Below are 27,062 nucleotides of genomic sequence, written 5' to 3' on the forward strand. Positions count from 1 at the left end.
TGCAGACAGAACCTAATAACTCTAAGCAGAAAGTGATTTTTTCAGAATTAGATGGTTCTATCTGCATTTGACCTGTTCCAATTATCCCCATTTGTTTTGATATTGTACATTTAGAATACACGTAGGGTGTATGTCTTTTTCATGTACGAAAGAGATTGGTATCATTTTTGCTAGAAGAAATGCTAAATCTGTTAAGCTCACTATCTTAAAATCACTCGGAACGCAGATAGACACTTATCATATGTCACTGAAAAAGTCTCTAAACTAGGACAAGTTAAATTAGTTACCAAGACAGACAAGCAACATGGCAAAGTTAAGTTGTCAGGCGAATCTAGGAATTATATTTCTTTTTGGTTGCCACAACGTAACTAGTTATGCTATCACAATGAAAGTTTGGGCACCAAATTACATTGAAGTTTTTGATTAGCTGGGATAATAGTATATACATAATAAGACTAAGACACTAAATACAATCATATAATGGGTTTGATACAACATGGCAAAGTATTCTGTTTTATCAAAAAACTTTCTAATGTTGTATCTCATATTTTTTAATATTTAAAGAAGCATTCTTAATAGTGTCATCACGTTGAAGTACAGCAAATTATGGGGATCCATACCATCATGGAGACTCTGAAACAACGCATTCATATACACTATACGAACACACTTACCAAAATCTCCTGAGGAACATGAAGCCAGTTGGTGTGTGACAGGGTTGTAAGCTACACACTGAATAGAATCATTGTGACTACAAGACATAAAAAATGAAACGATTACAACAATAAAGTACTACAGTATCATTTTAAGTATTATTCATAGCTTTAGGTTAAATGTAGAATAAAACAACAAAAGAAATTCTCCAAAATAACATATCATAAAATAAACAAAATAAACAATAAGTATCTCACGTGTATTTTAGGATACCCTCTAGTTTTGAGGTCCAGATGATAATGCTTTTATCTGCTGAACCCGATGCAAAGCGTTTTCCTAGAGAAGATGAGAGGAAGGACTTAGTAATGACAGTAATGACAGCTAGCCATATGCATGTCCAGAGCTTGTGTTACTAGTGACATCACATACTAATTAGCATTTATGCATTTGGATTAGTGTTGGCACTTAACATCTGATCTGTCACATTATACTGTACTTTTAAACAACTATATTCTCAATTTTTGGAATAAAAGAGAGAAGAAGCGGAAAAACTGTTTATCCACTAGTTAGTTGACCGCAGATACGATAATGACCTCATTATCACAAATGGATAAATAAACAACAAAATGTGACGCCAAATATCTTGTTTCTGTGGACAGTCCTTGCCCTAATGTAAACTGTTGCTGATGTGTGGTTATGCACTGCATAGATTTCCGTCTGAACCACTTTTGAGAAAGTAATCTGAAAATGATTCAGACATGCTTGGCAGGGTTGCCAGATCTGCGTAGTATCACCAGCCAGATACTTAATCAAAAGTTTTCTAATGACCTTAGTTCCAATACCATAACATTATTTTTATTATTTCAACATTTTAATTTCGATTAAGACAGCTGGAGAACAATATCCTTCTACCTTTAACCTCCAGAAAACAAAATGCAACAATAGTTTAAAAAGTTTAAAAAGTTCTTCCTGTAGTCAAGGTAGAAAATTGCTGACTTGGCAGCCCTGGTTTCCCAGCTGGCTTGGACTAGAGCTGTTGAAAGATGGTTCATGGAGCTCTCAATAGTTCTAAACTACATGTGGCACTGACAAGTGGTGATAACTTTCCCACCGTGAGTCACGAGTTTGTTGCTCATACATTGGTTCATAATAAATTATGGTCATTAAAAAGCTACATCATTTATTACTTCCAGATTATACAGTACGTTATATAATTTCCCTACAAATTTAAGTTTCATCCATTTTAGTTTATGACCCATACTTTAACCTTTCCCATACAGAGATAGCACTGCGAGTTTGGGAATATTCACAAATAAATTCTACATTTATACATTAAAACATGATAAAAGCATAAAAATGTATCACAGTTTAAACATTGTATATCCTAATTTAGACTACATTAGTTAATTTTTTTATGTAAATTTTATAATATACATGTACATATGGACTATAAATTGCACAGTTGGTTTATATAATTAATGTAACAACGCGTTCTGTATATGTACGTCTGTATATTCTGTGGAACCACAAAAGTGTGGTATGTTTTTGCACAGGCGTAGTTATTGGTAATGCATATGCATTGTTAGCCTCTGACACTCATTGTTTATATTTTGATTACACTGTGCACTATTTACTTTGTAAATAAATTGGAAAAAAAACATCCTTTTTCATAACTGCCTTGAAAGGCCCATTATACGCGTTTTATCTGCGTGGGTGTGAATCACATAAATATTGTATTATAAGGGATTCGATTAGTTTCCATTCTACCGCTTGGAAGAAAAATTATACGTGGTATTATAACTCCGACTGCATTATTCTTCAAGAAGAAAGTCATATTAAGCCTGGACGCCCTGAGGGTGAGTAAAACATGGGGACGTTTTCTTTGCCTATGAAATATCCTTTAATGGCCATTGACACGACCCTCTCATGAGGCCTTTCCAAAACAGAAAGTGTCTTACAAAAATGTGCATACACATTGTTGGCTTATTATTGTAGCATAGATTGTTCAGAATAATAAAGTGAAATGACAGTAGTATTTCTATAAACTACTGATAAAAGCACAAATATCAAGGCATGTCAAAACTCTTTTTTAACCCAGAGGGTTAAAGCCTGATTTTATTCATCTTTATGTAGACAAATAAATTATGAAAATTTTCAATAATATAGGAAAATGTCATTAAAGAAAACATTTTACATAATTGCTCGGGACACCTAAAATATGTTTTTAATGTATTTAAGGGTTAGATAAGTGTGTTGTTTGATTGCTGACCTCTGCCTGGACACCCAAAATCCCCTGGCTCCGCCCCTGGCCATATTAACGCAAGACACAATTATATACATTTACTTACCATCTTTAGCATAAGCCACACAATAAACAGTGTCTTTATGTCCCTTTAATGGCTGTATCAGTGTGCCATCAGCTGTGTCATATACCTGAAACACATTGCACATATCTTTAGTTCATGTAGTAAATAATTCTAAAAAAGACTTTCATGAAAAGCATTATATAATCTTATGACACAAATAAAGGCTAAATGCATAACTGTCAAATCAGTTCAATTACATGTTCTTACAGGAGATCTTTTATTGGGCGGTTACCCAGACAGGGTTTAAGCCAAGTCCCAGACTAAAGTTGCTTCGAACATAGATCACATGCGTTAAAGGGGGTCTCAATGCAAGTGATACAGACCATAGTTATAGTTTTAAAGGGGTCATATGGTGCGAATACTTGTTTTTCTGTGTCTTTGGTGTGTAATAAGTTGCCCATGTATGTATTAGACACGTAAAATTGCAAAAATTAAAATGTGGGAGCCTATTGCAACCTATTTATTGAAGTGAATGACAATAAGAATCATTAAGGAGAAAAAAAGAAAAGTAAAAAAGGGACAATAACCAGGTTGCATTAGTGCACAACCCTAAACTAGTAATGAGTTAAAGCACCTTTGCATACTATCACAGGATGCAGTCTCTGTAGGTAAGAGACAATCAGTTTAGTACATCTTGACTTTGTGATACTTCCTTGCATAAGCACTCTTACTGTCAAATTGGTTGGACATCTCCGGTGTATAACTCTCTTCAGGTCATCCCATAGATTTTCAATGGGATTTCCATCTGGACTCTGGCTGGGCCATTCTAAAACATTGACCTTCAGGCAGCCTTGGATGGATGTTTTAGTCAAAAAAGGCTGCCATCATCAATAGCCCAGGCCGAAAAAGAACTAGGGAGTTTTAATTTTGCTACAGGCCTCTTGTTAGTTGCCCGTACCAGTTTTCTCCTGCTTTTCTCTTCAATTTTAGGGGGTCCTGGTAGTATCACTGTTGTGCCCTAGTTTCTTCACTTGCTGATTGTTGTCCTCTCCCGATTTATACTTTTTAACAATAAGGTCTTGTTTCTGCTGAGTAAGCTCTAGGTATAACTGGCATGCATATTATTTCTGTTATTTTAACATGTTTTTTTTGTTATTTGTTTCATCTATTCATGAATATTGAGTGTTGATGTTAACGAGGAGCTAAAGTACATTTGCGTTGCACACGGACATTTTTTAAGGTGCAACAAGGAAGTTTACATTTTGGTGAGAAGTTATTCTCCGCGTGTGTATTACAAGAGTTACTCATGGTTTGAGCAGAGAAGTAACGTTAAAGAAGATGTTTTTCATTTTTGTGTTTTGAACCGGGTATTTTCAAGTGAACTCATTCCCTCTAGGTTATATGCAGCCAGCGAGGTATGTGTATTACGTTTGTATTTCCCGAGTGTATTTGTATTTACCTCTTTATATTGTATGTGAACGTGTTTATCCTTTACATTGTCATACTGTAGTTTGACGGTGGATTTCACTGACGGTGAATGTGATGACGGAGAAAAGGATGACAAAGCAATAAATCCATCAGTAACCAGAACCATGGTGTCGTTTATTTCCTGGAGGGAGTGATACTAGGCTTTTTTCAAATGGATGTAACCAAACTGGGAACATTCATCCTTTTTTAAGGGTTAATAAGTGACTTTAATTGATGGCAGGTGTATACTGATCCATATTTAACTTAAGTCTAAATGTGAGTGTTTAGACTTTGTAGATTCACTGTATATGGACATCAAGGCTTTCTGATGAGCTCACCAGTGTTTTTTTTTCTTATAATATGCCAAATTGTTGATTGTTGGCAACTCCTAATGTTTCTACCACTGTATCTGTCTGGAGGATTTGTTGTGTTTTAGAAACCTTACTATAGTCTGTTACACTTGGATGGAGATCTCCCCGATTCGCATGATGTGGGTTTAAAACAACAGCTTCTAAATGCAAACATCACACTTAGAATCAACTCCAAGGCCAGTATTTATCAAGCTTCTCAAAGTGCCACTTTGGTCTTAAGTGCTGAGAATTCATGACATTTACTCCTACTTCCAAACTGAAGTGTAAAAGCAAGTTATCAAATTTCTTAAAGCTAAGAATTACGCTTCCTCTCCCCATTATTTAAGACAGATCGAGAGATGTGGTGGACAGAGGGGTTGGACAATGGAACCGTATCATTGCACATTATACATGCAAAAATACTTGCAAAGGTTAAAAATGGATAATTAAGAAATGGTGGAAACGTGTTATCTTTTGTTCTCAATGTCTATTTCATAATCTATTCTCTTGAGAAGACTTTATTGTCATATGCGTTTTGTATATTTTAGGAATTTCACCATTCATTTAATCTATTCAGTGATTGGTCCATGCCAATGTCGTCATCAAAAATACCTTTTGCCGCACAGCAAAGTGTCGTAAATCAACTCTGACACTTAAGATTTAGTCCTTCACTCCACTTGAATTATGACTGAGGTGTTTTATCCCTAACTTTTACGCGCAGCTTTGAGACAAGAATTGTTTTACTCTTAAGTCAATTTTTAGCAGTTTTCTTGCAAGTAATTCTCAGAAGCTTGATAAATACGGGCTCAGGCCTTTAACATGTTTAATTAATGAGAAAATGACTTCACGAAAAGCCCAAGCCTGTCCAAAAAACAGCCTTTGATTCGACTGTCCAATTACTTTTGGTCCCTTGAAAAAGGGGGGGCTTCTTATTAAAGAGCTGTAATTCCTTAATCCTTGAGCCAATTTAGATGTGAATACACTCTGAATAAAGCAGAGAGTCTGCACTTTAAACCAGTACTCATTAAATAACTGTAACTTAAAAACATTTTGGTAACATTAACTTTGTAACTTTTGAATCATTTTTGTTTAGAAGTATCATCCTTTATCTTTTTTGATAACAGTTCTCGAAGTGCAGGTCAAAACCTGTGTGGACGGCCGAGAGCAGGGGTGGGTTATGCTGGTCCTGGAGGGGAAACCAAGGCAGGTTGGAGTTTAACTTTGCAGTAGAGTGACCCTCCAGAACTAGGGCATTTTCCAAATGGATGTTCATTCCATTGCCCTACTCCCTTGAAGGGCTGAGTCTTTGAAGGGAGTTCTTTGAAGGGTGTAGGGCATACACTTTATTCAGACCTGAGGGCCGTCTCTTTGAGGGGGGAGCATACCAGACGGGTATATTCTTTATGCACAAGCTTCAAAGTCTACTCCAAATGCAAGTTGGACAAACTTTAATGCCGTTTGGAAAATGCAGCAAGCCACCCCTGGCCTAGAGGCATTACAGACACTTTTAGTTAAAAAAAAAGAATATATATATATCGGTAGAAACATTATATGTGCATATTATTTTCAAAAGAACGTATTTTGGATTGATGTGCTTTCCTAAACTCTGCATATGTAATAATCCATATGAAATATTTTCTAGATATGCAAGACACTAGGTTTTGAAGGGTAAGATGCTATACCAGAACTCTGTTTCCAGCTGCCACTATCAGCTGAGTGCCGTCCGGTTTGAAGGCAAGATCATAAATACTGAAAGAAAGAAGAAAGAGACCGTTAAACAACCCAATTTATTACGAAAATGAAAAGATAATAGCATATTCACCCCATGCCAAATAGTCCTTTACAGCTCTTAACATGTTTTCAGAAATTAGATATGACAGTGCATGTAAATTTAGAAAGAAAACACCATGTTCAACAAAAGAGTAATAAAGATGTTTTTTAATGACTCAACGTGGTCAACATGGATCCAAATGAAGAACAAAAATACACAAAACTTTAGACTTTCTCAGAAATTTAACAGTCTCAGTCTAGCGAAGCTGAAGTTCATTTTGTTTACATAGCAACGGTTGCTAACCACATCCACTCTTGTATGCTACTGATGTTAATCGAAAAATTAAACAGCTTACCATTGTTCAACCTTATCCCGATCGTGGACTTTATCTATCCATGTGGGAACAGCTCTCATTATTGATAAATTGCCGCGTTTGGTTGAATATGAACGAACTAACTGCACAAATCAAAAAGCGACGACCGCTAGACACAAACACAAAACATAAAGGTTTTCAAAATAAAAGCCTCTTAGATGATTTAAAGGATGCTACTTAAATAAAATCAAACAAAAAACTAGGTAAAGCAGAATCAACAGAAAGAAACACCAGAGAACAAATCGTAATTATACATGTGCCGAACTTTTAAAGCACTGAGGCTTTTACAACAAACTTCGTCAGTGAGTCGAAGCGTTTGACACAACACTGCTCTTCTTCGCCATCTGGTGGTCAGACTGGTATTATGCAATTTGGAATGTATTTTTTTACCAGCATCTGGCACACCTAAAAAAGATGCAGAATTAGATTTTAGTCTTAATAAAATATATATATATTTAATTATATATTTGTTTACATGGGCTACTGTTGTTAACTTACTATATTTGTTTATTTAAAATTTAAATTAAACTTAAAATTAAAATTTGGGCTACCAACCAATCCATGTAGGTCTCTCAGTGACGTGTCACGTGACTCCATCATCTTGAGAGACTTTTGCCGCGCATTCTAAACAAATAGAGCATCTTGACTAACACTTGCTAGCTAGCAATATCAACCCTCTTCAGGTGGCCATTAGCTGTCACACACATTAAAATGCATCTCTTATTTCCATTAAAGTATTTATTCATTCATTGTTTCATATGTAATGTTAACTATGTGCTTGCACTTATAAATTTAGTGATGACATGCCAATTTCTGTTATCAAAAGCGCTGTTTAAGAGTCTTGCTGTGCGTCCTCTGATGGACCTGTGCCGTTTCCCAGATTGAATAGGTGATGTGTGTCTTTTAGAATGTTCTTTGTTTTTTTTAGCAGGCAGCGGAAGGTAAATATGTTCTCCAAGGCAGGTAGCTGTTTATTGATGATATCTTTGAATGAATAAATGAAAAAACTTTTATTTCAAACATGTAAAATAATTCAATATTAGTTAATAAAATTCCTGAAGTCAATGATGAGTTATTTTGTTTTCTTAGGTTTGAGACTCAAATTGTTTTCTGCTCAACACCTCATCAGCCCCTTTACCTCATCTCTGTAGGCAGATTGGTCGCCCTTGGTGATCAAGCCCACCACTGTCGTATCATCTGCGAAATTGATGATGGTATTGCTGTTGTAAGATGGTGTGCAGTCAAAGGTGTACATGGAGTAAAGGAAAGGACTCAGCATGCAGCCTTGTGGTGCTCCTGTACTGAATTTCAGAGTAGAAGATTGGTATGGGCCCATTCTAATTGACTGTGGCAGGTTTGTCAGGATGTTTTTAATCCATAGGCAGGTGTTGCCCTGTATACCTGGGTCAGTCATTTTGGTGAACAGTGAGTACAGTACAAGGATATTCAAAAAGGGAGTGGGCTCATTATTTTTTATTTAGCCTACATGTTTGCTCGATTTTATTTTAAAATATATAATATTATATTGAAAAGCAAGACAAAATATCAAAAGCACATTTTGACCCATCATTTTATGCAATAGTGGAAAACAATTGGTTGAATAAACAGAAGAAATACGAACAACATTTTAGTATGTATAACCCGTGATATGCACAAAGGGTAGAGGTGCAGAAAAGTATTAGTGGTGGTGTTTTTTCTTTTGTAAATATAAAAGAGTATATCAGATCAGATATTTACTGCATTTTAAAAGCCATAAATTCATTATTGAGCAGAATTAAGTTCAGCCTTTTGGTTCACCCCTCCACTTAGTCCCATTTCTCATGTGCCCCCTTGGGATTAATTGCACATCCCTGAATAAGAGGAATATTTGAAAAAAAGGTCAAGAAAAAAAAAATTGTATACTAGAAATTATAATAATAATGTGTCTTATGACAGTGTGCAAATGTTTTGCCATTTTTTCCAATAAAAAAGTGTTTCTAAAACACAGGCTGGAAGGAATTGCATACACTATATTTATTTGATTGTGCGAATAATATGCGAATAATATCCTTAACAAGGATTTGAAAACTTGATGTGGCCCTCAAGGTAAAAAGTTAGCCCACCCCTACACTAGACAGACGTCAACCTTTTGGGGTTTATTCTACAACTATTCTGCAACAGCTGTCTGACTAAGTGTAGAAAGTATTATCCTCTCTTTTTTTCTTAGTTCTAGTCTCTTACCTTTAGAAAATGTTGACCGCTTATACTGGCTGAGTACTATATCCTGCAGCAGGATACCCAAACTGTTTACAGTCTTTGCAACCGCAAGTGGTAGCCCTGTAACAAAACCAAGAAATGAGCAAACATTTCTTTAGCTAATCTCAATAAACTGCAGTGCGATGTCATCAATCACTGTAAATGTTGATCATGTGCTATTGGGGGAATACAATGTTTGTGTTGGCTGCAACATTTGCAAAAGAGTCATGACATCAGGGCTTAATGCTACACAAACTCAACTCATCATAGCCTTTGGTGTGTGGTATGGTGTAACTTGAGGCAAACTGACCATTACCAAAGTCACACAACTTGGCCTCCTGTGTCTTGTTGTTCAAGATGATGTTTCCCATGTCACCATGGTACAGATTGTGGTCGATGCAGTGTTGGCATTTGACCAGGATTTGTCTCATTAGGTGACGTAGCTCTGGTTCACTTAAACCACTTTCGCGGTTATTAAAGTACTTAAGCAATAACAAATAGGAGTCTGAGAATCTATTCATGGTCATTTTGAAACCACTCCAGCATGTGACTGATGTTAGTGCAGTTTTTCAGTAGGATTTTTAGTCCCATTTCCGCAACGAGAGTTTTATTTCACCCGGACTGGTTTAAAAAATGTTAGATGATAAGTAACATTACTATTTACATGAATCATTTGTGTTGCGACAGAGGGGGCTAAAAGTATGAGACCGCTGGGAAAAATGCATTTTTCTAATACTTTTAATTATATTAATCATTTAACAATTTGAGTATGAACTCTCACCAGAGGACGATTCACAAACACCAGGACCATCTTCACATTTGTTGCCGTCACAGTCACCAGCCGGAGTGCCCTTATTCTCCACATGAGAGTACTCCGGCTGGTGACTGACAGTTGTAGTATATTGTCAGAGCTGGGGAGTGTTTCAAAAATACAAAATACTTAACCCTTATAGCAACACTATGGAGTTTTTCGACCTTGAAATAATCTCTATAAAATTATTTTTACCAACCTCTAAACCGGACAGATTTTTAAATTTGGTGTGCGGGTAGGTGCACAAGCCCCGCCCATCACCTGCTTTACGGCATACGTCACACGTTTTATTCTTGGTTGCGAGTGTGTACAGTACATAGAAAAAGTCTTAGACTATGAGTTCAGCTCATGAAAAATGGGGTCAAAAACAAAAGCGTTGCGTTTATAATTTTGGTCAGTGTACATAATAATTAACAAGTCAAGTCATTTTTACATGTTAATATGTGTTTATTCTAACCTTATACAGCAATGTAACTGACATTCTGCGCTTTAAAAATCAGTTGCATTGCTGTCTATATGGCCAGGAGTCAGAAAGAGTCTGATGAAGTACATGTGTGCTCGAAAAATCACACGTTGTGTTAAAACTTTTGATATTTTTGGAGCTTTGGTGTGCTGACTTTGTATACATTTTTCACAGGAGTCAGAAATCTCCCATCAAAACAAAAATGGGCTAAAACTGCGATTAGAGAATATAATCTGATTTAGATTAAGTTATATTTCACTGAGTCTTTGCAGACAAAGGATTTTATTTCTTTAAATCCAAATGTTGACTCAAACGTTAAGTATGTTCTGTTTAAGGTAATATTTGTTGTGATAGGACCGTCTGCTGTATTAACACGTTTCTTGCTTGGCATGAGATAAAGGCGCTTGATCTTTTTTATTTCTTTACCCACATATCTAAATGTTTTCAAAAACACAGAATATAATGTATTCTTGTTGTTTACATAATAAGCATTTTTAATGATGACATGATTCAAATGCGATGATTTTCTCATTAAACGTTCCCTTTGTTAAGCCCCTTAACAGATAATGAATTATTAATTATGTATTCCTTAACACTTTTAATAAATTGTTTTTAAAATGTTATGGTTTATGAGACATGCTTTGTGCTTAACAAAAATGAATTTACCTCTTAAAAGAGTCCAGAATATTTTTAACAATTTAAGACATAATGCATGCTCACAAGAAAAGAAAAGAATGGAGCTTGAAAAATAAAACAGATCTCATACTAGGCTCTACAACCTCCTCATTAATCAGTTTTAATCCAATTTATTAGGCAAATAGTAAAAAAAAAGATTTAGTTTATTATAATTTCACAAAGTAAGAGGGTACAGTGACTAAAGTGACCGGCCCATGCCCCTTTGGGCCCACTTGTGGCAATGACACTGATCACCATCATGAGTTGCCCTTTATATTTGTCACAGGGTTTTGCAAATACCTTACCAAACTAAATATTACAAATTGCTTGGCAACTTTGACCACAGTATTTGAAAGTACAGTGTTTCTTCACTTTCTGGAAAGAAAATGGAGTTTCACTTCTGGGGTTTCTGAACGACAATACAACAAATTCCACATACAGTATTGTCACAAGAAGGACATTATTAGAGTTTTTGGCTTTTTCTGAATTGTGCGATTCCACCACACTTCCTGTTTGCCTATTGAATTTGATTTAAAACTTTGGTTTTGTAGCTTCTAGAGACACGCCCTAGGAAAAGTTATTAAAGCGGCCCTGCAGCGATTCTGACTTCTTTACCATGTTAAATGTGCTGTCTTCTCATGCTAAACATGGTCAACTTGTCAAAAAACGAGTTGGGCATATTACGTAGTATTTCTGTGCTCGATACACTAAACCAGCAATCATACAGGTTTTGGAAAGTTTTTTCGAACATATAAAACTGTTTCGCAACATCTTTTTTTTGGCTCTTATTGGACTATTCTCCTGGAAAAGCATGCGGCACGGCCGCAGGAGTAGGAGCATGCGTGAGCGTCACATTCACATTCAGAGAGAGAGAGCATACGTCCGGGAAGTTCAGGTGTTTGTTTGATTGCATTTGGGTGATGAATGTTATATTATAACTGTGGATTTAACACTGGACTTGGAGATGGTCAAAAACTGATATATGGAGCCGTCCCAGCACTAAAAGATGCCGGTCATGGTCCACATGCGGTGATTAAAAAACTGATGTCTGTGTTTTGTTGGCAATGGGTGCGCACGTGCTTTGGTTCAGTCTACCCCTCCCCCCTGCACAGGCCATGATTTCTGAAATAACCGTACAGCTGTATCTATCTTTTAGAAATGTGATCAAACTAAATACTCTTCGAAGATACGAAGTATGCAATACTACTGTATTGGCACTCAAGATTAATATGAGATTGACAGAAACCCTGTGCGTTACGCCCTGTTTAAAAGCGCTTTGATTCATTAAACATTTCACATATATCATGTCAAGTGTGCCTAAGGGATAAGTGACCGGCTATTTAGCCAATATTAAATTGTTACCTTCCACATTTTTTAAAACATGTTCAATATAAATAAAATTACAGTATATTTTTTTTTGGGGAGGGCGTATCGTTTTGCAGACTCAAAGTATTTTTTTCATCATATTTGTAGTATGTGACCATAATTAGAGGGGTTTATTTTAAATAAAAGGGGTGTAAAAAAAGAAACCAATGCACAAGCTTAAACATCTTGTCACTATTTCCCGAGTACTGTCCCTTTAAGAGCTGCAGCTTTTTTACACAGAGAGTGTGCATGGATGCGCTCAGCATTGATTCAGCAGGATGAAGGACAAGATGGAGGCACACAGCAACATCTGAATTGCTAACCAGAGGAAGCCATATAGAAAGGAACTTAACAGAGCAGCAAAGGGCTGAACATCCAGCAAATTAGCATATGTTAAGAATTAAACACTATGGGCTGATAAGGTGGTGGAGGACATAATGACTTTAAATATGAACCCCCTGCATGTGTCTTATAACCTACGCTGCACAGTTTTGAGAATCATTTGTGGGCTTTAAGTTGCCTAAAAATGCAGGCAGCTCCCTTAGGTTTGAGGCTCTCATGCTTTAAAGATTATGAGACCAAATAACTAGATGTATTAAAGCACAGATTTTTGGGTCATGGCTGTGCAGCTAAGCAACAAACATTCAACAAACATTGAATGCAGTGCGTGCTCGATACGCTGTCTGACCAGCAAGTTTAGAGTCCCTTATGCAAGTAAATGCTGACCATACATGTGGCTCACTACGTGTTTAAACTGTTATGCCTAAAAGGCCAGCTGAGTAACCAGCTTCTGCAATATACAGTGAATATGCATTTGCAAAGCTGTTGATGTGACGAGCATGAACACAGGACATACATCCGCAAGGGTTGTGTAATAGAAAGGAGGACACACTCGCGCCATGCTCTTTGACACATACTGTTGGGTGTTTAAAACCATCAGGGTGTCTTTGTCCTCCTTTGTTGTATTTCTTTTCTGTGGCTGGAGGGAGCGTTGGCTCTTTTATTTGGGTCTCGTTCCCCACCCCCATCTACGCTCCTGCTGGCTCTGGACACTCTCATGGGGCAAAGCTAACAGGTGCTTTTTTCTCCAGGTTACCCCCATCCACCCACAGATGGTTATTGTTATGGCGTGCAGTTAACGTCAGTCTGCCTCTCTCTCTCTCTCTCTCTTCATTTTCATTCTGTTCTCCCAGCTGCTGCTTCCTGCTAAAGCAAAGTTATCCCTGATCCTTCTAAGCGTACCCTCCCCCTCTTTCATTCCCTCCCCCATCTGATCTCTTTCTGCACCTCCTCTGCTCCCTCATTCTTCAAATCCTCTACTGTCCACCAGCCCGCTGCCACCGCACTACTCTTTCATTCGTTTGCTTTGGTGCTCCCTCGCTACTGTTGTTCTTCTTTCTTTTGTATATCTGTGCAATATCATTTGTGTCCGATGGGTTCTTCTGTGAAGAGAGTGAGATACTAGACACTTTTCAATGCCAACCATTGACACAAAGGAAGGATTACCGCTTAAACAGACAGGACTGTTTATGTTTCTGTGGAATAGTGGAAAGGACTGTGTTTGTTCATTCATTCGCTTGACATCAAGGCAAGTGGCTTTATTTTTACCAAATGTGAAATTTGTATTTGAACCATTTTGATTCAAACACAGATTTTTGGGCGAATGGACGTGGCTGTGCAGCATAGCTAACATCAAACGGTGTGCTGGCTATATCAAGACTGATAATCTATATCTCAGGATCAGCTGAGAGTACATTAATGGTGTGCTAATGGCTGTGCTAGTTTACTCTTTACCCAGTGTTGATGCTTGGAAATGGCTGCCATGCTTTATCAAAACCTGTGCTTCCAGCAAGCAACTGAGGTGGGTTAGCAAAGGCTGTTTTGAATATACAAAAGTGAAGGTGATGCTGTGGTGAGTGCATTGTCGTATGATTCAGCTTGTTTGGTCGTGTTATGATGTTACGTGCTGATGTGTCTGGATGAGGCATGAAAAGCTGTGTTGATTTATGAGGCAGATGTTTTGATTTTATAAAGGTCATTTTTCACATCAAACATATCCTGGTGGATTGTAGGTTGTGTTACTGTTTTAGATTGTGGATTTTTATATGATACAGAAAATGCCTAGTTCATTTTGCTGTTATCTGTTAAGGCTGTAGTAATGCCATTTATGATGGTGGCTTGATTATTGAACATTAGTGGTTGGATGTTCTTACGTTTCCAAATGACATCTAATGTTATTTGGTTTTGTTTAAAACTTGCACCAAATCAAAATATTTCGCTTTTGCATTATTTTTCGCCATTTTGATACTGCTGATTTTTTTTTCAAATGACTGTGCAAAATAAAATTTTGTTTTGTTAAAAGCAGCGTACGGGTACACATGTGGTCAATTGATAACTGTGCTAGCAGCTAGTAAATGATCAGTGATGATTTGTTATCATTGTGACACAACGTAATACAATGTGTCATAATTTAGCTGTGATTAAAGGTTATAATACATTTTCACATTACCTTCATACTGTACATTCCCAATACGACTGCACAATTGGTTAACGCCATTTTTTTTGTCAAGACCTGTAGGCAAACATGATCAATAGATCATAAAAAAAGTTTGGCAGCATTCACTGACCCAATGTCATTAAAGACCCATATAAAAGCAGATTTACTTTCTGTATGAAACACAGGGAGATACTTGCTTACCACAATAGTACACTTCTCTTTCTTGTAACAAAAAGCACCTCAAGATGAGTTCATATGCATAAAGACTTTTCTAAATCCATGCATGAGCTTCCTTTGAGGAACAGATCAGAAATGATCATCTTTTCCATGGCAGTTCTAAAATGACATTGATGTTTACTTCAGGCACATCAGGTTAGGTCAAACATTGAGAACAGTTTTTGATTTTAAGAGGCATTTACATGAGACCCTTTCAACTAAAAACAAAACATTTTTTATGTGTTTCAAAGTTTTTTTTTAAAACGACGGCCGTGTAGAGGTATGACATTTCACATCACGAATATCGTTACTGGTATTTTCACGGTTTTGTTGGCATGTGCTAGAAATGTCCAAAAAGTAGGTCTACTGATAACAAGTTTAAATTGACTTGTTAAAAGCACTTTTTGTTGTCATAAACATCAAATAAAAACATTCCTATTAATGCCGGGGCTATTGGGCCATTAGGTAAAACTTTCTCTTGTCGGTTGATTACAACCTTAAGTAAATCGGACAATTATTTAAACAACACAAATCAGAAAATCATCTGTCTGCATGTGTCGTGAGTAACTGGGTGTACTTAAGGACCCATGAGACATCAGCAGTCATAAGTCATCGCCAAAGAAACAGAAAACAGAACTGAGCTTTTTAAAATCATCAGTCTGTCTAAAGAAATACTACCAAACTTGCAAATTTTTATACTAAAGGCCCTGTGATCACATATTAACGGGAGCAGACGAAGATGAATATATATAAATATATCCTCATGATAATACTAACGCCTTGATGCCCGATGACTCCTGAGATAGGCGTAGGCTCCCCGTGACCCGAGGTAGTTCGGATAAGCGATAGAAAATGGATGGATGGATGGATGGATAATACTAACCGTTGGGTGGTTTATCGTAAAACCGGTAATCGTTACATCCCTCTGTTAGTGTGAACTCTGAAGACGCCGACAAAGGATATTAAAAATGCTTTTGGCACGTAATAACATTGCCATCCACTCGCCTGGGATGCCAAATACAGCATTTTTACTTGTTTTTGAGGATCTATGTTAAAATACCATTTAGAATTTTGGCCAGTGTGTACATGTAACTTTTATAAAACACACAGGAAAATCTGGTTTGTTTTCTACTCCATTGTAGCCGTATAAACATACTGTAATAGCATTGGTTCAGATGTTGATTGTGGACATCAAAGGTTTGTTTACATTGATTTGAAATGCAGTGCTTTACAGGTCCCATGCCAGTTGACCAAAAATTTGATTCAATCCACACAGAATGGATTTTTATCAGTACTAATGCCCTTATGTACAAGTCTTTGGCAAGAAATTTTGTTAACCCTTATAGTTTTCAGTTTTTTTACATCGCTGGGATCACCTGCGTAAATTGCATACATTACATTTATTTTAATTTGTGACGGGGTGATGGTTTGGGGATGAGCGAGTAGTCATCAGACATTCTCTCTACGCTCTCTGCCTCATGCACACGCTTGTTATAAATGCAGAGGGACCAGAGACTCCGTGAAAAATAGACGCCAAACACGGCTGTTTTGGTACTCCAAAAAGTGTGTGGTGTCTTTTTTAATTAAGTTAGGAACTGAACAACGTTCTGTAATTTATACAGAAAATCACGAGTCTGGAAGTCGAGACGTCTACGTTATATGATATGCTTTAACATTATAACATTATCTGTATACTGAGACTAAAATAGGCCATTCCACGATTTAATGGCTTGTAACTGTATAAATGGCCGATCTAGTCACTGTCTTATATAAAGGCGCTAAACTCTCTACTTAATCCATTCATTTAAATGATCTAAAACCGCAACATTCAGTGTTTGAAAAATACTTTTATTACATGTTGATTAATGCGAGATAAAAAATGCTGAATGGAAGACGCAGGTGTGGCATCTAGTGGCTGTGTGAAGTCTCTTGAGGCCTAAGAATTCTTTACTTTTTGTGTTCAATTATTGCTTAATGAATTATTGCTGATTACAATCAAATTAAAGAGTACATAACTAGGGATTTTTGAGGTCCTACTTTGGTTTATGGAGTGTCCAACAAGTTTATGTACATAGGTGTAAAAACACTAATATTTCATAATAATAGGTAGGTAGTGCTTTACTTCTTGAGTGACTCTCAAATGATTCGTTTCTGTCTAATCCCCTCCTTTCCGCTTGCCTAGTCTGCTGTGATTGGTCAGATGGTCTAGTCTGCTGTGATTGGTCTACGCGAATTAGGCTACAGTGTTTGGGGTAGGAGAGTGAAGTGTTCATGGGCAGTCCTAGCAAAAGGTAGGTGGGGACTATATATAGTGACGTATATCCCCGCCGGTTCGCTAATCGGACTAGGGACATTTTACATTTACATTTATGCATTTGGCAGACGCTTTTATCCAAACACATAGGTATTTGCAAACCCCTGGGATCGAACCCACAACCTTGCTCTTACCACTGAGCTACAGGACGACTCATTTGCGTGATTCAGAGTCGACTCGACTCCCTTTTCTCCAACCCAATAACTTTGTTATTCATTCACTTTCGGATTAAGAACTTCTTACTTTCAAACGCCTCAACATTACACTGAATGAAATGTCATTTTCATCATCTCAGGTTATGTTCTCTTTAAATGAAGTATGCCTAACTACTCAAGGGGTGCCACTTGTTAATGCCATCTTACTTTAGCATAAGATATTTGCTCAAAGCATCAACCTATTTTATTAAATATTGTATAGGTGACTGTTAAACTAATAAACATTAGAACAGTTATGTCCGATATGGCCTGCCAGAATTGAGTAATTATGATTGTTTGTTTTTGTTATGCTAAGTGAAAAATATCTATTTTAGGCAAACAGTTGCCTGTTTTTAATAATGTAACATTTAATAAGTAACAGTACAGACTATTTTAGGGGGGATTGGGGTTGAGCGAGGTTGGGTGCAGTATTCCTTCTTTTGGTCCTTGGCTGATCACATGGCTGAGTTTTGTGTGCTTTCAGAAGAGGGCTTTTGAAAAGCAGATATTTCTGCAAGAGATGTTTTGTGTCATGATGTGATGTTCACAGACACTTTTACTGTTGTTGGTTGAGCATCTCAGACATGTATGTGATATTACAGATAATGACAATTAGATTCAATATTTTGACGTGGTGTGTGATCAAGCAGAGAAAAGGAGCAACTAGAGCTGAATATCAGTTACATCCACCTCACAAAGGACAGATGGCTGTGTTCTCCGTTTTCAATCTCTCTCACACACATGCATGCGTTATAGACTCATGCACGCACACACACATCTTATCTAATTCATCTGTGCAGTGTGTGCACCCCAGTTCTACACAGGGACTCTATTTACAGATGAAGAGGGCAGCTGCAGTGTGAGGAAGCTAGACACTGAGACATCCAGCAATTTTATGGCAGGAGGGAAAAGGGTTTGTGCAGACAGGCAGTGCTGGCAAAGGGGGGGGGGGTATTTGCTGTGGCTCAAATAGTAGAGGTCATGACCATATGCACTTCAAACAAAACAAAACAAAACAATCTATCTATCTCTGGAACCGACAAAGGGTTCTATTGCATTCGCCAGAATGTCGCTGCATTGCAGAGGTCTTTAGCACTAGTCTGTGTTGTTAATAACTCGCATTTCAACCATCTTTAGACCTGCTTGGTTTTGTTTCCGTGCATGTTGTGTGTGTTGACAAAAACCACAGAGACATGCCAAGTTAAATAGCTTCTGAAGAATGTGTTGAACCAGAAACAACTGTTTGTGAGAAATTCAATGGCAACAATCTTCATTAACCATGAGGCATGTTGCACAAAGCTAGTGATCGAGCTTATTCTGAGTAAGTTTTAATGAGGTATATTATGCACACGGGACAATGACATACTTCCTCTAAAATCTCAGCCAGCAAGGTCACTTCCTCTCTCATAGCACGAAGGGGATTTTTCACCCAGTGATAACGATGTGTTTAGTAAGAAAACGTTAAAATTTCGACGAACGAACAGCATTGCAAGTGTGACTGTGATCATTCCTCTAGTATGTGCAAAAGTTCACTTTGCTTTCTTTTATATTTGTTGATGTACCTTGAAACGGATCGCCTGAAGTGCTTCTCCTTTTATTTGTCGACGTATGGCGAAGTAGAGGAATAATTAGACTCACGTTGTTGATCGTAACTTTACTTACCTTACCTACCTTATCTGGCTAACCTGCCTCAGACAAGGTTTTATTCTGGGCAGAAGTTTTACAGTACGCAAACTTACAGTGTAAAGATGTGGCTATTAAGAATGCACTTCAAAAGGGAAAAGGATCCTGCGATTTTCCCATGGCACCTTTCTTCTCTGGCACAGGAAACACATAAACAGTATGGGGGCAGTCGTGTTGCATTCTCAGTCATGTGATGTCGTTTACTGAAGCCAATAATATGCTTGGCCAGCAGATCTATTATCCTTTCTCAAGCCATACATTTACATAAAGGGACATAGCACATAAACATGTGAGAGCTACATGTTTGATGTATAGGCTATAGTTTATGTTCTGCTCGAATCTAAATAAAATGTTCTTGACGCAGTTATGATTTACAGGCTTGTCAATGCGCTTAGAATGTGATGTTAAACTCATATAATATTAATATTGTCAAAATGATAGACTGTTAAATCACAATGCAGAACTCTGTGTTACCACAACTTTCCGCAAATCCCATCTCACTTTAGCAACCTTAATTCACACATTCTGTAAGTTTAGGCTGTAATGCATTTTTGGACATTGAAAAGTCTATTTCATGGATACATTGTTGAAAATTTGACATCCAAAGTATTGTAAGCCTAATAATAAAATGATATCGCATCTAGTCATTGTGTCTGTCTCTGCAACAGACTTTCTATTCAAACATGTTATTCTTTATCCAAAACCACTCACTCATTTATCTTCTATTATAGGTGGTGTTACTGGTGTTGTTAAAATGACAACAACGAAGTAGAAAACCGAAAAGTGTTTTGATCAGATTTAAAAAAAAAGATTCACATACACAAAAACGCCAACGGAAACTTCAACAGTTATAGGGACGCAAATTATACGTTAAAGTTTCTTGACTATTATGTTGATATACATCAAGAAACCATAAATGCTTAACAAAATTGACATTTAATTTGCAGAAGTGTCTGTTCTGTTATCTGTGTTTTAGTATCATAATAGAATGACCTTACAAAGAATTTCAGAAAAGATTTAATTAAACATATTTTGCAAACATTTTACATGTCCTCTTTCCGGAGTGATTTTATTTGCTCAACTTAAAATGGGAACCAGAAGCTTTAAACAGAAGCAGAAGCAGAATCATCAAAGTACCGTTACAATATGTATTCACAAGATGAACACGCGCGAGAACCTTTTGTCATAAACATCTTGAATGCAAGATGCCACTTGCTCACTTCAGGTAGGTGGAGAGTTCCTGCCTCAAGTGGAGGAGTTCAAGTATCTGGGGGTCTTGTTCACGAGTGAGGGAAGGATGGAACGGGAGATTGACAGACGGATCGGTGCAGCTTCTGCAGTAATGCAGTCGCTGTACCGGTCTGTCGTGGTGAAGAAGGAGCTGAGCCGCAAAGCGAAGCTCTCGATTTACCGGTCAATCTACGTTCCTACTCTCACCTATGGTCATGAGCTGTGGGTCATGACCGAAAGGACAAGATCCCGGATACAGGCGGCCGAAATGAGCTTTCTCCGCAGGGTGGCCGGGCGATCCCTTAGAGATAGGGTGAGAAGCTCGGTCACTCGGGAGGAGCTCAGAGTAGATCCGCTGCTCCTCCACATCGAGAGGGGCCAGCTGAGGTGGCTCGGGCATCTTTTCCGGATGCCCCCTGGACGCCTTCCCGGTAAGGTGTTCAGGGGCATGTCCCAGCGGGAGGAGACCCCGGGGAAGACCTAGGACACGCTGGAGGGACTATGTCTCCCGGCTGGCCTGGGAACGCCTCGGTGTCCCCCCGGAAGAGCTGAAGGAAGTGGCTAGGGAGAGGGAAGTCTGGGCATCCCTGCTTAGACTGCTGCCCCCGCGACCCGGCCCCGGCCCCGGATAAGAGGTAGAAAATGGATGGATGGATGGATCTTGAATGCAGCCGCTGAAGTCATTTACATTATATGATTGGCAGGAGAGTAATACAATTCAAACTAAACCGGAAAAATGTAATACATTACTCACAGTATGAACCACTCTCATGGTGTACCAAATGCCCTCCGCCCCCTGTTGCCCAGGCCCAGTATTGGCTACTGCATACATCAGGGTGTGTTTCCAATGACGCGGAGCAAGTGTTTTAATTAATTCCTATGGAATTTGAGCTTCACCACCTCGTGATGATGAAAAAAGATGAAAACATCCCAGTGTTTTGATGACCAGTCTGGGTCTGGATCAGCCTTTAAATGGAAAGCATAAAAAACTAAGTGAGAATAAAGAAGAAGTCTTATAAGGTTTATCTCTTTCTTGTTCCCAGATGTAAATAGTGAAATATTTCAGTACTTCACATGTGACAATGGCATGCTGCTAGTGCAGTACACTCATTTAACCCTCTGGTAGTGTTCAGTCATTTTGACCACAACATTTAGGTTTTTATTTTTTGTTCGACTTTATTAGAATAGTAGGAAACTACATACTGGCAAAGTGAATAAAAAACTATGGATATGATTCAAAAAAGCATAATGGTCATAAAAAATCATTTTCATTCCTGACCAAAATAAAAATAAATCTGAATAGGAATAATATAATAATAATATTAATGCATTCAATTTAAAAAAAAGATCATAATTACTGCTTACATTTGACAAATAAAGGTTTAATTCCCATAACCTCTAAAATAATAAATTAATTTAACTGAAAAATAGCTAGATTTGGCCGTTTGGTCACTTTTGACCAAGAGAAGTATGGGTGTGACCCCAAACGTGGAGCACCAGAGGGTGAAGCAAACTAAAAGAAACCCAAAAAACCTCGGGAGAGATTTAGCTTTGCTTGTAGACAAGATCATAAGTGAGGTGGATGGATCTCAGTTACATTATTGCAATGTTTGCAGCAGTAAAAAAGCATGCATCAACTTTAAAGGGGAGGTAACACATTCAAGTATTGCTGACTTCATATCTTATAAGTGTATTTGGTTTGATCACATTTATAAAAGACCGATACAGCTGTACGATTATTTCCAAAAACAGTTGAGCTCCGAGGGGTGTTGCATTTTCTGTTGATTCATTACAAAATGTTCTACATTTTGTACCTTAAACAAGTGCTTTAGCAGTGTTTCCCACATGATTTTGACAGTGGCGTGTGACGTCACAAACTAATTAGCATATCTAGCTAATAAGCACTTGATCACTGTTTTTCTTCTACTCTATGATCTATCACATTATACTGTATTTTACAACTGAATGTCACCAGCAGTCACTTTAACTGCTGCTAAATCCTGATTTATAAACGCAACATCATCGGACAAAATCACAATGCAGTACATCTACATCAAGGCGCGGCTATATGCTGTTTGCTCTTTCCCCACAATGTGTTGCTGCTTTATGAACGCTTCTTTAATATTAAATCCAAGTGACAGTTAAATACACTACATGGAGCTAACACGTGCGGACGAGAGCGTGGCTCGCACACACATGTAGCTCATCGGAAAAGTCTTTATGTGAACACAGTAGAGGAGGACGTGCAGTGCGGCCACTCACACCAAACAAGTCAGGAAAGAGAGAAGAAGCGGAAGCGCTGTGTATCCACTAGTTAGTTGATCACAGAAACAGTCCTTATCAAGGATGGATAAAAAAAATCTAAATGTAACGTCAAATATACATGGGCGGCCATTAATATACCTGGGCGGTCTGTGTTGCATTGAATGGAAGCAATGGCATGAAACGTGGGGGAAGAACCCAATTGCAGGCAGCGATATCAGGGGTAACAAAAAAAGGATTTAATAACATAAAACGAAACAAAAAACCCACAATGGGGAATAACTGAGAAAAGAGCAGTCAACGTGACGTAGACTCACTTAAACTGGACTAAACAACACTTGACAAAAACTAAACTAACACTGACTTGACTTGATTTCCACAGAGAACAAGAGCATGAAGCACATGAGTACAATGAATACACACGAGAAAGCACAATGAACGCGCACAGGACAATAAACACAAGGGCATTATGAAGGGAGACTAACAAAGAAAGATAACAATGGGCAGGTGTGGGTATGGGACACAGGTGGAAAGCTATGAAAGGAACGAGAGGGGCGGGGCAAAAGACGAGATCGGAGAGAACGCATATTAAGTCTTGATCGACAATAATATGATTCTCTTCACACAAAACCTAAGGCTTTGTCATGACTCTGCCACTAGATCAAGAAAGACATGACATGGAGAGACATAATCATGACAGCTGGCTTTAGGCTGCAGCAAAAAATAAAAAAATTGAATTTGATAGCCCTGCAGAAACACTCATCACAAATAAAGTTCATGACCAGGTCACAAAACTTTAGAGATGTTTTCACTATGAAAAGCCTGGATTCAAGACACTGGAACTAGAAATTGCATGGGAACTAGACCCACATCTCTATCGTCATGAAAGTAGAAGAGCTAACAGTGTATAGAGGTTAACAATTTTATAATTGTTTTTACTATAACGCTGCAGCTTTTTATTTATAGACGGTTTCATCGGACGCAAACGCCTGGCAAGAAGTAAACCTTGGGTATCAGACTGGCTCGTTGCTAATAATATAACTAATTATTTAATTTATATTAATATTTGTTCATATGAATATTTTACTGTATAATTATTGTATCAAATAAACAACTAGCCTAATTTTATTTAAAGAGTTGAATGGGTTGTAGCCAAGTAATGAATTTTTCTACTGGTAAACCAAAATAATACTGACAAGATAGTAGGTAATGTCATTTACTAGTTATCTATTTTGCTTGTTTTCAGAAATAATCTACAGGGACTCTATCGTTTACGAATGTGTAGGAAGTTAAGGACAGTGCATGCATGATGAGTAACGTTTGTTTAAGTTGTTGCTTTGGAACTGTCTACCCGGTTTATACCTTGGTGAATTCACCCTTTAAGAACACATAAACCATCATTGGGAGGCTAAAGCTGTCTTCACCAGCTCTTGGAAATTGGACAATTCTGACCTCTGAAGGCATGACTCTGGGCTTGTTGTGTTCAGGTGCTTTGTTGTCAGAAAAAATGGAGGATGCCAGGTTCATACTTGGAAAAATGTTGGTAGTGTAATGTGAATGGTAATGGTTTAAACCATACATCCAGGGCCGGTTCTAAACATTTGGAGGCCCCTCACAGCACACCCCCATCCCCTCCACCTTTTAAAATAAAGTATTTTTTTAAATGTATCAAATTTGACAAGTTAATAATATTATTAAAAAGTCTGTTTCAATTTGATTTTGCTCTTAATTCAAATTTGGGGCAGTAGGGATAACATTTTTTGTTGTTTTTTGCTATCATTTTACAGTAACACATTACCATTCCACTCTTTTAGATGTAAAATGAAAAAAAGCAACATTTTAATGACTAAAATCAACCAGCTGAAGAAAAGTATTTGTCTGAATACATAAAGATGTATTTTATTATCAGGTACAGTGGGTTGTTTAACAGTCCAGTAGCATTTTAATAAAGAAACAGAATAATGTAGAAATGAAACACTGCTTCACTGTATGAATTAAATAAACACACTGATTTCAAATAAAGATAAAACATTTCTTTAGTCAAGAGCATTTCATGGTTTTGTATTTTGTCGTTTCATTAACATTGAAGACAAAAGCAGCAGCAGGTTGTTAGTCTATACATATGATATAATGTAATGCAGCCAGTTATCTGAGAATAAACAGTGTGATCAGGATGGAAGTGGAGATAAAGTGATGTAAATCTGACTGTTTACTTTAGTCTAAGACACAAAGGACTGTTTTCATGTGTTTTTGACATGCATTGTATTTCCCAGTAAAAAAGACACAATTGAGAATTTGCTCGTAGCCTTGTGCTGTATGAGAGCTGGCACTACATGAGCGGGCACTTCGAGTGTGAAAACAATAGAAAGTTAAAATGGGCAAACGTTTTAAAGCGTGTAAAAATAAAAATCTCATTATATATTATATAAGATTAACAACACCAAAGACGGTAAAAGAGATATAGCAGGAACATGCGTCACGCGACTCACGCTACATGTGAGGACAGCCAAGACTCAAGTAGACGGCTGCGTTTATGTTATCGAAACACTCTTGCAGTAGTTTGATGTTATGTACGTCCAAGTTGGCGACACATTACAGTTATGGAGGCCACACCTCCAAACCCGAGGCCCTAAACAACCGCATGCTCTGACTATAAGCAGCGTCAGCCCTGCTAGAAAGTCAACATGCTGACTATTCTGGAATATTGAAGAAACATGATTATTACAAAAATGAACATACAAAATGCTTCAAATGATTATTCCTATATAGGCATGGGTCGGTATGTGATTTCGATTTTTTGTAACCTTTAGCAAACGTGTCACTCTTTCACGGTATTGCAATTACAATACTAAAATGTGTTCTTTTCAAATGTCTGCATATACAAACAAAACTTTTTAACTGGAAACAAACATATTTTATTTTTAACCAACATTCATAGAACATATATGTCAGGTAAAAATAAAGCTTTAAAATCATAATAGTGTTTAAAAAAATGATTAAAAAAAATCCTTTTGTCATAGCTCATATATTAGATCTAAACATTGCATCACATGTATTAATTATGTATTTTTGTGTAAACACAGCTCATACCTTAGAAACGGTATCACAGAAAATTTAAGCCATTTTGAAACCTTGACTCTTTCAAACCTCGGTATACCTTGAAACCGGTATTCGTCCCATGCCTATTCCTATATGTAGATGTGTACTGTTTTAATGAGAATACAAGGCAATGAAGCTGTAGCGAAAAAATATATACTAAAGCATACCTACAACAGCAGAACTCATACCATCTGCCATGTTTAAAGTTTAAGGCCTGCCTATCCCGGGAAACTAGGTATCAAAACAATTTCCCAACTTCCCAATGGGAAACACGACATCAGAGGGCGTTAATGTGCAATTTTTTACCTAAGAATCTCATATTTCTCATAATTCTTTCTGAGAGCATGTGAAGGCAGCATAAGAGCAACAGATGTTTGGCTACTTCTGGACAGACAAGGAGTCGCTACCAGAGCTGGTAACAGCAGCCAGATGGTAAGGATTCATATTTCACCACACCTCTCATCAGAATGAGTGAGCATGTGCACATGACTTTGTTTCCTTGTGCCTTGGTTAGGAAATTAATCAAGTGTTATAATAATATAGTATAATATAATATAATATTAACTATAGTTTCAGCAACGAATACATAGTTTTAGACTTTCGGGGTCCGCATCCTTTGAAGGGTGCATTACTGATTGTGTAAGGCCATCGCAATTTTAATTTTGCGCAATTGCTGTAAGGTGACGTTACCTGCTATATCCGGGAGGCATATTCATGATGTCATCCCAATGTACTCAATAAAATAATGCATTTAATTGCATTTAATTTGCATACTTGCGTTTACTCCCTGAATGCCCAATGAAGCCGTTTTTTACACATTTTAAAGTTTTTTACACATTTTATGTTTCTGTTGTCAGACAACATTTTAATTACAGACTAATTATATTTATATGTCTAGTCAGTAACAATGACAGCTTGGAAACGCGGTTTTGTATTGATTCTTTTCAAATCCATTTTCCACTCCGGTCATGAAAACCGATATGGCAGTTCATAACGCAGCAAGCGTTCTACATTCTAGTGTGTTTTAAACTGCACAATATACATTTAAACATCTACTTCCACTATTTCCCAGCCTTTACTGCAGTGTCCGTGTCCAA

The 27,062-nt window shown here is 37.4% G+C and overlaps 1 protein-coding gene across 13 annotated transcripts in view; it reads right to left on the minus strand.

Moving 5' to 3' along the window:
* Positions 1–10,182, minus strand: part of ift122 (intraflagellar transport 122 homolog (Chlamydomonas)) — a 48,372-nt gene extending 38,190 nt beyond the window's left edge. The window contains exons 1-10 of one of the 13 annotated variants that reach the window (XM_056772896.1): positions 10,167–10,182; positions 9,938–10,067; positions 9,142–9,237; positions 8,060–8,222; positions 7,477–7,545; positions 6,904–7,326; positions 6,460–6,526; positions 3,003–3,087; positions 912–990; positions 675–751 (exon numbers count right to left, since the gene is read on the minus strand). In XM_056772896.1, the coding sequence (XP_056628874.1) occupies positions 675–751; positions 912–990; positions 3,003–3,087; positions 6,460–6,526; positions 6,904–6,962 (367 nt within the window). In that variant the 5' untranslated portion in view covers positions 6,963–7,326; positions 7,477–7,545; positions 8,060–8,222; ... (1 more) ...; positions 9,938–10,067; positions 10,167–10,182. The other 12 variants (XM_056772903.1, XM_056772905.1, XM_056772898.1 and 9 more) reach the window with 12 other exon arrangements.
* Between the last annotated feature and the right edge of the window lie 16,880 nt (positions 10,183–27,062).

This window comes from Triplophysa dalaica, chromosome 18 (genome assembly GCF_015846415.1).
Source record: "Triplophysa dalaica isolate WHDGS20190420 chromosome 18, ASM1584641v1, whole genome shotgun sequence".
NCBI classification, from domain to species: Eukaryota; Metazoa; Chordata; class Actinopteri; order Cypriniformes; family Nemacheilidae; genus Triplophysa; species Triplophysa dalaica.